The following is a 12,820-nucleotide window of genomic DNA, read 5'->3' on the forward strand; positions in this document are numbered from 1 at the left end:
ATTTAAGGCTTTCTCTCCTAGGTCAGCCCTACCCTCTCGTTAATCACACAGGGGGAGGGTGATCATAAGGCTGATTCAGGCTGATCAAAGATGATCAAGGATGATTCAGGGAACAAAGCTCAAACAGTCCCCAGACACACAATCCCAATTGATTCTGTAACTGAAATAACCTGAAAGAGAAAGAAAAACACAAACAGCCAATCAAACTCACTCATCCCAAGATTAGTACTGGCAGCTTGTTCATTCAGCAGGGGGGATCTCCTTCTCCCCTTCTCAAACTCCCCTGTTTGCTAGCTCCCTTTCAGGCTACAATCATTGTTACCTATTAATAATCTTCATAGGAAGTCTTACAATGTACCAAGTCTACAGGGGTTCTTCAAAGTCTTCTCAATTAGAGTTTGAATAATTCTTTTTTCTCTCAGCTGCAGACATGCACACAGTTCTTAACTAACACAACAACTTAAATCGCAGTAAAAATTATTTCCTGAGTCAGACCTCAGAATTACCCTGTTTACATACAGCTGCTCAGCTTTCATATTCTGTCTGCTGTGTTCCCAGAATGCTCATGCTTAAAAGACTAAGACCCAAAACAGGAATGCTGGATGGTACCTGCCCTTAAAGGGTCAGCATGCTCTTACCAAACTGACTTGCCAATTATTCTGTCTTTTGTGGGGAACAGATACATGAGCTCCAGCCAGTCAGAAAAAACATGAAGAAAGCAGAGTGTGGAGGCAGAGCACATATACAGATGATCCTTTATTCTATGAAGCATTTGAAGTATCTTATGCTCATGACATTTGGCACAATGACACTTGTGGGGAGGGTTAGAATATATAAAATAACTGATTAAAAAGCTGGGGAAATATTGCTTATTTAAAGATATTTGAGTACCGCTACATTTGACATATGTTTGTCCCTCCATAATCCATAAAGTTAACACAGCATAGATGCAACTAGTCTGTAAATAAATATATAATGAATTGTTAGATAAATGTATATTAAATAATGGTAGAGAATTAGATATTATATATTTAATAGTTATAAGAAAATATAAAAGGGATTTTTCTGCTTTCTGTGTGTCGTGTTGACACAGCTCTCAAAACTCTGCTAAAACAGTTTCAAAAGTTGTAAAAAACCAGAAAGCTGTCTTATCTACAGTTGATTCTTGGTCTGTGTAGATAATGGAGTAAAACCAGACAAATGTGTGACTTACTAGCCAGATGCAGCTCTCCCTAGTAAAACCGATTAGGGAGTATGGACACTGACTGGACAGGACTAACCAACCAGCAACTCCAAGGCCAAAAGAAGCAAATAAGTAAGAATAAGACAACTGTTGTAAAAGACAATGGAACACATGAAAGTAATGAAATGACAACTAGAATGAGTAAGGAGGAGGGTAGCAGTGGTTACAAAGGATAGATAAGGAGGTACCAATAGAGTTTTAGCAAGCTAAGTAAAAATGTATTAGAGCTATTATGATGTGTGTTTGAAATTATATTTGGAATATAATGATTATAGATAAGGTAGTTTTAATAATTTGTGCTTGCATGATATTATGAGACAAGGTATAAAGGATGTGTGTTTATAAAAGGGAGGGTAGAGCAATGCAGGACACCCACCAGATCAGACCAGCATGGACCTGATGAAGACAAAAACAGCCTACCTGCACTCCAGGACTTGGTAACTGATTGTTATTCTGTCTCGCGCTGTCTGTTTCACTTATGCTTTATGCTTGATTATGGCATAAAATTTTCGTATTAAAGCTTTAAACTAGTGAAACTTAGTAATTGGTGTGGACTGCTTTTCACTCCACAAACCTTTCATAGGCTTAGGGGCTATACATGTGTATCTGTTTGAAATGGAATCCTAAATACTGTTAAAGATTTTGCTGCTGCCCCTGTGCAATGTTAGAGCACAACATAGTGACGTGCCAGTGTACGGGCGGACACAATCCAGTTAATGTGACAGGAACATGCTATTGGAATACTAGCACTGCAAAGGGAGCATATTCAGTACATGCTTACTGCAGTGATAACAATGAGCCAGAGTCTGGTCTTGCCACGTTCTTATCACATAGCAAAACCCAACTCTTCATGTAAAGATATTCTTGTAGAAAATAACCAAAGCACTCAGATACTGCAATGATGGGTGTAAACAAAATAATTTAATAGGAATGAGTCTGCTCAGAGCGGTTAGAATGAGAGGTAACATGAACATAAAGCTTAGAAATTATGCACACAGGTACATTAAAAATGTAGACACAAATGGCAATATAGGAAGTGCATTTTATGCTAGGAACCCAAGAGAAAACCACCCCAAAGGTTAACTATATCATCTTTGGTGTCATCTTAACAGAAGTAATTCATATAATTTACTGCAAATAACGTCTCTTCAGCAACTTTACAGAAACAGGAGAGTCACAAACAGTATTGATTTGCACGTGGCCATACACATCTCAAATGTCCATCATTTTGAGGAACATGATTTATTTTACTCTCAAAGTTCCCTATGTTCCATACAAATTTCTGTATCTTCAGTTTTGTTGATGAAAATAATTTACATAATAAATAAACACAAAGAGCTATTTACACTAAAGGAATGCACTCCAAGTAATTAATTTTCCTGCATGAATGATTTGTGTGTTCCTCATTTTTTGGATCTTTACGTCACACTGCATTCCACATTTGGGCCTTAGCAGGTGTTGAGTTATAACTATGGCTGTTTGTTGCTTTGGTGAAGTACACAAAAGTTATCTATTTTGACATTATGGGTATCTAAAAACTAAGTGTCTGAGTGAAAGTGACTCAAAAGTCTACACTGGAAACCAGCCTGAGTGATACAGTGACATATTGGTGGTCTGAACTCTTGGATAGTTGCCAGGTGCACCTCTTAACAGAGATAGCTGCATGAAGAAATGTTAGAAATAGTTATCAGTGAGAATGTCTCTCATCAAACAGCCAAATTCTTCACTTCAGGACAGAATCAAAGTACATCTCTAATCTACCCAAAGGGAGAGAAGTGTGTGTGAAAGGTGTCTCCATGCTGCCTTTAAGAGTTGGTGTTTGGGGAGCTGTCTTTCCTTGTCCCATATAAGGGTAGAGTTTGGGGGAGCTGTGTGCCTGTGAAGGATGTCACTCCTGGTCCATTAGAAGGACTGGAAGAGCGCTGGTGGTGTTTGCCTTGACTCCATAGGGGTTGGGGGACGTATATGAATGTTTTCCTTTCCCCCTAAGAGCTCGGGCAAGAGTTCGGTGTGAGTTAGCATCTCTCTTTGAGTGTTGGGAGGTATTTTTACTTGTTCCCTACAAGGGTCATGGGTAAGGGTTGACCCCTTCTCCCGCCTAATGCAGGGGGGCAGTTGTGTGGCTCCCATTTTCCCTTCTCGGGCGGGAGCTTGTCTGCCTGTCCCCTGTAAGGGTGTGGGTGCGGAGGAGGTATGTCTCCTTGTCAGGGTTTGGGCTGGAACGGGGAAGTGGCTCAGCGCCTCGCCTCGCCTCGCCTCGCCTCGGGGTGGGGGAGGCGCTGCGCTCCGGCGGCCTGAGGAAGCGGCCCGGCAGCCAGAGCCCCACGCTCCGCCCCTGCTGACGAGATCGATGCGCGACAATGCGGCACCGCCACCGACTTCCCGATTCTCTGCAGTCCGAGACCGACGCCGGTCTGGGAGCGAGATGGAGCCGGAGTGGAGGCTGAGAGCGGCTCCCACGCGTGGCAGCCGGGGGTCCGGGTGCTGAGCCCCGCCGGCGTGCGGAGATAGCACGTCTCCCCCTGGTGCGTCGGGGGCGCGAGCCATGGGCTCCCAGGATGTGCTGAGCGAGACCACCCGGCTGGCCTCCTCCAGCGCCCTGCTGCAGGTACCCCCCCCCCCCCGCTCCTCTGGTGGGCGTCCCCCACGCCCGCGGGGTCCGGTCCCCCTTCCAGAACAGGCAGACGCGGCTCTTGGCGAGTGAGGCGGCTCCCGATCCCCGCCTTATCGTGAAAGGAGGGAATCTCCTCTCCGGTGTGAGAGCGAACTCCTCCGGGTGTAGGATACCGCTCCGCGTAGTAATGTGCTACCGGTAGCACTTATCGATACGCGTAGATTGTAAGACATTGCTATTGTATTAAACTGCTACCTGATGTAGCAAATGCCTACAGATAACAGGGTCTTGCACTATAGTGTATGTGAAATTGCTAGGTGTAGGAATGTGCTATCTGTAGCAGTTAGCGATATGTATAGATTGTAAGAAACAGCTTTTTAAAAAAATGCTACCTTATTTGTACATCTTGAAAACTGTAATCATGTTTCAGTCTTCCCTCATAGGTCATGTTTTCTATGGACCTTAAATTTTCACAGACTTTATAAGTGTACTCTCTATGCTATTATCTCAATCATTAAGATTTTGAATAGAAACATCTCCAGAACTGATCCCTGGAGAACCCCACTTGTTATGTCCATCTTATTTATCGTTCTGTCCATCTAGGTTTCCTTTCCATAGTTTATGAGAAGGTCATGGGAGACAGTATCAAAAGCCTTACTAGGCTTGTTACACTGTTAAAGAAAGTTGGCAGGGCCGGCTTCAGGCACCAGCGAAGGAAGCAGGTGCTTGGGGCGGCCAATGGAAAGGGGCGGCACGTCTGGGTCTTTGGTGGCAATTTGGCGGCGGGAAGAGGAAGAGAGGGAGTGGAGGACCCGCTGCCGAATTGCCGCCGAAGAATGAAGTGGCACAATTGAGCTGCCGCCGAAGTGCGGCCGATCAGCTTTATTTTTTTTTTCCTTCTTCTTTTTTTCCGCTTCGCTGCCTGGGGGGGCAAAAAAGCTGGAGCCGGCCCTGCAGGTTGGTTTTACATGTGAGACTGCTTGAAATACCCTTTTAGCAAAGTAGGACATGTAGCTGCTGCAGGTAGCAGGGTCCTACAGATAGCATTTTCACACACAGACGTGTATGAAACTGCAAACTATAGGGATGTGCTACCTGTAACACTGCAATGTGATGAAGCTAATTCCTACAGACAGCAGTTTCTCACACCATTGGTATGTGAGACTATCTGTAGGAATTAGCTACATCAGATGGCCTTAGTGAATTCTTACCATTAGAAGCTCCTAAGCGCTGTGAAGGGCCATACCTGTTAGCCTTGTGGTGTTCTGAACAAGAATTATTAGCTATAATGCTAACAGAAAGTGAGATGGGTTGGGTACGAGCTAAAGATATGACAGTTTTAACTCCTCTGCTGACAAAACATGAAAATAACCTTTTCCTTACATATGTTTCTGGATGGTACACAGCTGTGGCAGGCTCAATTAGGGCCCAGCTGGCCCTGATAAGAGGGCTATGGTCCAGAAGCTGGAGAAGTCTGACTCTAGCCCTGGAGTGAGTGGGAAGGGAAGCAAGGTACTTGAAGTGGAGCAGTGCTGGGGAAGGGCAAGGAGAACTGGGGTGCTCCAGCCTGTTAAACCCCCAGGCTGCAGGCCTTGATGAAGGCCTATGAAAAGGTACTGGGGCTGCAGGCGGCAGCCCGGGGATAGGCAAAGGTAGCAGGTCTTAACCCCTTGCCAATGATGAGTGGCCATGACAGACAGCAGTCTGCCCCAGTGAGCAGGTGCTAGATCAGGGGTCTCAAACTCAAATGACCATGAGGGCCACATGAGGACTAGTACATTGGCCCGAGGGCTGCATTACTGACACCTTCTCCCCCCGCCGCCCTCGGCCTTGCCCCCACTCCACCCCTTCCATGACGCCCCGCCTCTTCCCACCCCTTCCCTGCCCTCATTCCAACCCCTTCCCGAAATCCCCACCCCAACTCTGCCCCCTCCCTGTCCCCAGGGAGTGCAGGAGGGGTGTGGGGTGTGGTGGGGGCTCAGGGCAGGGAGTTGGGGTGTGGGGTGCAGGAAGGGTGAGGAGTACAGCAAGGGGTCAGGGTGCAGGGTGCGGCAGGGGGTTGGGTTGCAAGAGGAGTGTGGGGTGCGGCAGGAGGCTCAGGGTAGTGGGTTGGGGTGTAGGGTGCAGCAGGGGGCTCAGGGCAGGGGTCAGGGTGCAGGAGCGGTGCAGGGTACGGTAAGGGGTTGGGGTGCGGCATGGGGCTCAGGGCAGTGGGTTGGGATGCAGGAGGGGTTCAGGGATCAGGATCTGGCCCGGCGCATACCGGGGGCAGGGCAGGATCCCTGTCTGCCCTGCCCCCGCAGAGGCTGGAACCATGGGGAAGGAGGGGCTGTGTGTTTCTGTTGCTTGAGGCACCGCCGCCAGCAGCTCCCATTGGCCGCGGTTCCCCATTCCCAGCCAGTTGGAGCTGCTGGGGGCGCTGCCTGAAGCAACAGCCACACATAGCCCCTCGCCGTCCCCCCCCCCCCCAATGTTCCAGCCTCTTCCCGGAGCTGCGCAGGGCAGGCACGCAGGAAGCATGCCCTGCTCCTGATGCACGTCCGGCCGGAGCCACTCTGGTAAACACTGGGGGAGGGCGGGGGGGCTGCGAGGGGCTTGCGGGCCGCAGAAAATGACCCGCGTGTTTGAGACCCCTGTGCTAGATGATGACTGGCAGTACCCACTGAGGCAAGGTGGGTTTAGAGGATTGAGGGTTCCCCTGGGAGGGGAAATACAGAATAAGGGGTTACTGTGGGGGCAGCACCTCAAGGTAAAGGGCACTCGGGTCCGGCAGGGACATGGATGCCAGCGGCAAGCGAGACACTGGCCAGTAGGAGGCGCTCTGTACACTGGAGAGCTACTTCCCGAGATGACCAGCAGAAGGCACTGTGCTGGTGAGTCTTGACCTCGCTACAGCGCCATTGGATTACAGGAGCTTTTGTGGCAAGTACCACCAGTAGAGCAATGTTTGTGTAATATAATATCATAAGCATATTTTCATAAAGAATGTAGAGTATAATATCACACCCCACATGTATGTTTGCTGCTCTGCAAATAGTAAAGGAGCATGCACCTTTGGGTCTAAATGCTCATGACAATAATGCAGAGCCATGCAAGCTCCATGATTCTGTGTGAGATGGCAGACAGTGAGGAGGGCCAGGCAGGTTAGTGGGTTTAGAAAAAAAGGTGTAATCATTATGTATACATTTATGTATGGGATACTTATAAAATTAGTGGATGGTTAACAATGCATTATAAGAAGTTGGATCCCATGGCCACAACCACCCCGTCTGACCTGTTTGATACCCAGCATATACTGCCAAACCAAAGCTTCCCAAAATACAGTGGGTGGATAGTGGGATATCTATTCATGGTGCATCTCACTCTGAATCTATACAAGTGCTTCTGGTGAGTACCCTGACTGCTGAGGCAAGGAGTCCAGGAGGCATGCACACAAGTGACATAGTAATGGTAGTGACTCTATGGTGACATAACTTGAGTTAACCCAAACTTAAAGTGTACATATGGCCTTAGGTATATTAAATGTTTGGGAGTATGAGGGTAGACTAAGATTCATTCAGGTGTTTAGGCTCAAGGCATTGGAACTGGCCTTACTGCACCATACAGGCTCAGGAACAAAGAGGCACAAAAAAAAGGTATCATTTATTTATTAAAATTTCTTGACTCAAGGGTGTATAACTCCATGATTTTAGAATTCTTGTGATTGTAAAGGTATCTTGGGGTTGTAGATGTGTGTTCGTTATGTTTTGAAAGGAAAAACTAATGAACGGGTTGAACAAAGAATTAGATCAGTCCCTCAGGATAAGTAGATTGGCTATTAACCAAGATAATCAGGCCCATGCTCTGCATGTCCCTAAAACATTCTTTGACTGCCACATATTGGGAGTGGACAATGGGATGGTTCAATGGGTCGTTGCCTGGTCTTGATCATTCCCTTAGAAGTACCTGGCATTGGCCACTGTCACAAGACAGGATACTAGATTAGGCGGACTATTGGTTTGACCACCAATATTTACCCCATTGGTGGATTGACTCAAAACAAAGTTTTGACAATAGGCCAGAAATTCAGAGTGGAAGTCAGATGATCCAACAGAATAAACATCTGCTCTACAAATGAGAAGAAAAAATTAGAATTAAAAATTCAGGGAATTCAGGGAATCCCAGCAGCAGATAAGACAACTTGACTCGGAGACTTTATGCATTCAGATACAGTGATAAGGGATTCTTTGTTTCTGAGGGGATATATGTAAAATATTTCACTGAATTAAGTTTGAGATTATCTATACTGGCAAGTTAAAATGCTCTAACTTGCTAGCTCAGGGGTGTGGAAAAATCACAACCTCCTCTCCCCCCCCCCCCCCCCCGAGCGCAGCAAGTTTGAGCGCTTTAAAGCGCTAGTGTGGACAGGCTCGGCTCCCCGTGCTTGGAGCTAATTCCCTCATCGAGGTGGATTACCAGGAGCACTGGCACCTGTGACATCCCTTTGAACTTTGTAGTGTAGACATAGCCTCAGTAGGTTAGATCAGACAAAGAGGAGATGCATTGACTAGGCATTGGGATGCCTGTGCCTTTAAGAACCCAGCCCTGGGAAGCCGATGCTGAGAGGTGCTGTCTGTGAAAGGGGGAAATAAAAAAGCCCCTTTGCCCCCCCCCCCCCATTTTGGCAAACACTGGTGTCTCAGTCCCACTGGGGTAACTGCTACCTCCTCTGCCCCTGCCTGTGCTGGGTTTTGCCCTCTGCCAGCGCCTCACTCCTGGGCTTAACTCCACCTTCTCCCCCCCCCCATCCCTGATTTTCCCTTTAGCCCCTCTCCTAATCCTGCCTCCAGCTGCTTGACCCCTCTGACCAGTCAATTTCTGCCCCCCTGCTCCGATTCACCCCCTTTGCCACTTTTTAACCCTTGTAAATAGCAGTCAGCAGATTTTTACGGCTAATAAGGGCAGGGTGAAGGGCAGTGGCTTCAGCATCTGTTACTGAGCATGCTCAGTTCGTGTGACCATACAAAAAAGCCACTTTGTTCAAATAAAAAAGCCTCTCGTCCCCCCGCAACAAACTATTTTGGCAAACACTGGTGTCTCAGTCCCACTGGGGTAAGTGCTACCCCCTCTAACCCTGCCTGTGCTGATCATTCTGACGCCCTCTGGCAGTGCCTCACTCCTGGGCTTAACTCTGCCCCCCCATCCCTGATTTTCCCTTTAGCCCCTCTACTAATGCTGCCTCCAGCTGCTTGACCCCTCTGACCAGTCAATTTCCACCCCCTGCTCAGACCCTGGCCACCCCCCTGCTCTGATTCACCCCCTTTGCCACTTTTTAACCCCTGTCAAAAGCAGTTCGCAGAATCTTATGGGTATAAGGGCAGGGTGAAGGGTAGTGGCTTCAGCAGATGAACTGAGCATGCTCAGTACACCGTAAGTAACACATTACTACGCAGCACAATATTGGTGGCTCACGCTCCTGTGTGTTGCCATAGCGTATCGTGACAATGGACGGAGCACGGAGACCAGCTAGGTTAAGTTGTCCTCTCCTATTTCCATCCCTTTCTCTGGCTCAGTTATTTTCGTAACTGAGGTTTGTCTTCAGACACTTGAGTTTTGCAGGTTCTCTCGTGTCATTTGTGCCTGGCTTCCTGCTGTGATCGCTGCCTGCTGTTTTGTGTTCCTACTTGTTTCTGGGTCTGCTACAGATGAAAACAAAGCTATTCTGCAAACAGTGTCAAGGCTTGTACCTTGTCCCATAATAGGTTACTGGTGAGAGAACATAATTAAGCAACATAAGACAAAAGCTAAATAGATAGCATCATGGTCACTGCTCAGGAGTCAGGACAACCACAGACCTGCTGTGACATCTTATGCAATCCACTTCATCTGTGAAGCAGAGAAAATGCTTTCTTCCTTGGTTAGTAAGTTTGTGCTTACAGTATATTTTAGGGGGAACAAAGAGTCCTGTGGCACCTTATAGACTAACAGACGTATTGGAGCATAAGCTTTTGTGAGTGAAAACCCACTTCGTCAGATGTATGACATTGCACCTCCATGTAGTTCTTCCCTATGAGTAATTTTTCCTTTCTAGACTAACAATGCATTTAGCATGTGAGTTGTTTCCAATGTATATTATTTCTAGATAAATTGATGCTGTATGGGTGGTTCTCAACCTTTGCAGACTACTCTATGCCTTTCAGGAGTCTGAGGCCCAAGCCCCGCCACCCAGTGCTGATGCATGTAATTTAGCTTTGCAAGGCCTCCTGTGGCATAAGGCCCTGGGCAGTTGTCCTGCTTGCCACCCTCTAACACTGACCCTGGACTTGTGGTGCCTCTAAACCCGTCCCGTGATCCCACTGGGAGGCGTAACCCCTATGTTGAGAAACAGTGATGTAGATGAGTTGACGTGCCATACCCTGGTTGAGAACTACTGATTTAGATAGCAAATAATAAAAATGATTGTCCATGGGCTTAATCCTGTGAGATACTGGACACCTCATGTGAGCTGAGCACATATCCTCATCAACTTCAGTAGGAGCTGAAAGAATTCAGTACCTTTCAGAAAGTGCTTGGCCCTGCACAGAATCTGGTCCCTTGTTAAGATTGATATTGGCCCATTTTTGAAAGTAACTAATGCAACTTATTCTGTGTGTTTTCTTCACAGATATTGTTTCGGGTGATTACTTTTGGCTTAAATGCATTTACTCTCCGCTATGTATCAAAAGAAATGATTGGCCTTGTGAATGTAAGGTAATGAATAGAATTGAAGGTGAATGATTCCAATATAGAAGTTTGTCACGTTGTTCCTTGTCTAAATACAAATGAAGTACCTGGGCTTTCCCTAATGCAAGATTTTTAAAAAGTGGGTGCATGGTAGCATAATGAAGATGCTGGTGTTAGTACATTTTAAAGGCTTGAAGTAAGATTATATGCCTTGTATTTAAAAACAAATTCTTACCCATTTTGCTAGTAACATTTCAGAAAAAAAAAATCTTAACAAAGTACTTCTTGGTATTTTGTGCTGTTTGCTTGTTGGATTTCTCTAAATCTGAGCAAGGAAAGTATATCAGTCCGTTTCACTTTCTGCCTCATGGACTAGCAGGATGACTAAGTGCATTGTTTAGAGCTGTTTCCAGTGGCATTAGAAACATTTCTGTCTGAATTTTGAACTGTACAATGGTATGCCTTGTGGAAGCAGAGAAAAGAACTGACTGAAGGGAACTGCAATGCATGACGGTTGTTAGCAAGAGTCAGGCTTCGTTAGTAAGAGACAGTCTTTGTTAGCAAGAGTCAAGCTAGCTGTGACCCTGATAATCCTGATAACGCGAGATTTGTAGAAGCGAGGATTGTGTGAGACGGGTGAGAAAGAGCTGTGTAAGAAGTCATTGTGACCTCAGTATAGATAAGGTGTAGAAGACCTTGTGTAGATAAGGTATAGAAACTAATTGTATGTAGGCAAGAGTCAAAACAAGTGAGGAAATGAGATATCAAGATGGCCTATGTATAAACAAAATGCTGCTGTCCCTCATTATTTCTGTAATGAAAGGTATAAATGCTTGCTGTAATTAGTTACCAGAGAGAGACCTGCTTTGCTCTCTCCTCAGCACATGTGAGAGTTAATAAAGCTCTGACTTGCTGTACCTAAACAAAATAGTGAGAACTCAGTTTTTCTCCGACAGCCTGTAATCTTGTGATAAGAGTAGCTTTATAATCAGTTTTGAAGTTATGAATGAGTAACTGTCTAGTAGGTTCTTAATATTCAATATTGAACATACAGGTACCTCGTGTTGGCTCTGGCAAATCTTAAGCAAATTGGGTAGAGTATTCCCTTTCCTCCCAACTTCCCTGGGACTTGCTTAAACCTTACCTGGTAAAGGTTGGAGCAGCCATTTGAAAAACACTGCTGTACTCTTATTCCTCTCCTGCCCTTCAGGAGAACTGTATGTTAACAATGTACCACATGAGGAAAAAAAATACAATTTGCCTATATCTGTATTAAACCTTATATCATGACACCACATCTTCCCCCACTGGGGGCAAGTTGGTCAACCCTCTATTATGCACGATTTTTATTATAAGATCATCAATTAGAAATAAGTTTTTGCTCCATGGTATTTAAACTATGTTTATAGGTAAAGTACCTTTGTCAGTTTAGTTTTTAAACGTCAGTTTAGCCGCTGTAGTGCTGTACATGAAGACAAGCCCTCAAATGAATCACTTTATCTTTTTATCCCCTTTCTTTAGGCTAACATTGCTTTATTCTACAGTTGTTTTCTTAGCCAGAGAGGCGTTCCGTAGGGCTTGTTTGAGTGGCAGCACAAAGCGAAATTGGACCAAAACTATTAATCTTTTGTGGCTACCGTAAGTTTCCTTTTGAGATTCTTATGTATTCCAGTCTGTTTATAAAAGCATTCATTGCCAGATGTCTGAGCACATATAAAGATGAAAATATGTATTTACCTAACTAGACTACTGTTCCAGGATGTAGCACATTATGATCTCCTCAGTTGCAGCCTGAAGACAAAGACTCAAGGCATTAGATTAAATGGGATTAATGATACTTACCTCCCTCTTTAAAAGTGTTTTGAGATCTACTGATGAAAAGTGCTGTATGAGAGTTGAGTTAAGTATTATTGTTTATACTGTGCTCTTAGTATCCATGCCCTTGGCCTCTTTTGGAGCTATACTAGGGAAGTAAATTCTATAGTCAAGATACACACAAGGGAAAATTTGATTATTTAGGAACATGTACTTCAAAAGTATTAGAACTAAATTCCTTAGAGGTTCTTATACATCATTAATCACCATAGTACCTGAACGCCTTCTCATAGCGCCTTAAGCTTTGTGACTAGCATCTGTCGTGTGTGTGTTTGCTTATCTTCTCCCCATGGGGAGAAGTAAAACCGAAAATGAAAGTTTTAATTTATGTGGAGGATCCAAGTTTGGATCTAGAGCTTGATCCCAAATCTCTTTGGGGTTTGGAG

General features: G+C 45.5%; 1 protein-coding gene across 3 annotated transcripts in view; it reads left to right on the forward strand.

Moving 5' to 3' along the window:
• The first annotated feature begins 3,583 nt into the window (after window positions 1–3,583).
• Window positions 3,584–12,820, forward strand: part of RFT1 (RFT1 homolog) — a 38,427-nt gene continuing 29,190 nt past the window's right edge. Inside the window, exons 1-3 of one of the 3 annotated variants that reach the window (XM_005309323.5) lie at window positions 3,584–3,851; window positions 10,501–10,586; window positions 12,081–12,197. In XM_005309323.5, the coding sequence (XP_005309380.2) occupies window positions 3,789–3,851; window positions 10,501–10,586; window positions 12,081–12,197 (266 nt within the window). In that variant the 5' untranslated portion in view covers window positions 3,584–3,788. Of the gene's footprint in view, window positions 4,082–9,592; window positions 9,754–10,500; window positions 10,587–12,080; window positions 12,198–12,820 lie in introns of those variants that run through there. The other 2 variants (XM_042861731.2, XM_042861730.2) reach the window with 2 other exon arrangements.

This window comes from Chrysemys picta, chromosome 7 (genome assembly GCF_011386835.1).
Source record: "Chrysemys picta bellii isolate R12L10 chromosome 7, ASM1138683v2, whole genome shotgun sequence".
Lineage (NCBI taxonomy): Eukaryota > Metazoa > Chordata > Testudines > Emydidae > Chrysemys > Chrysemys picta.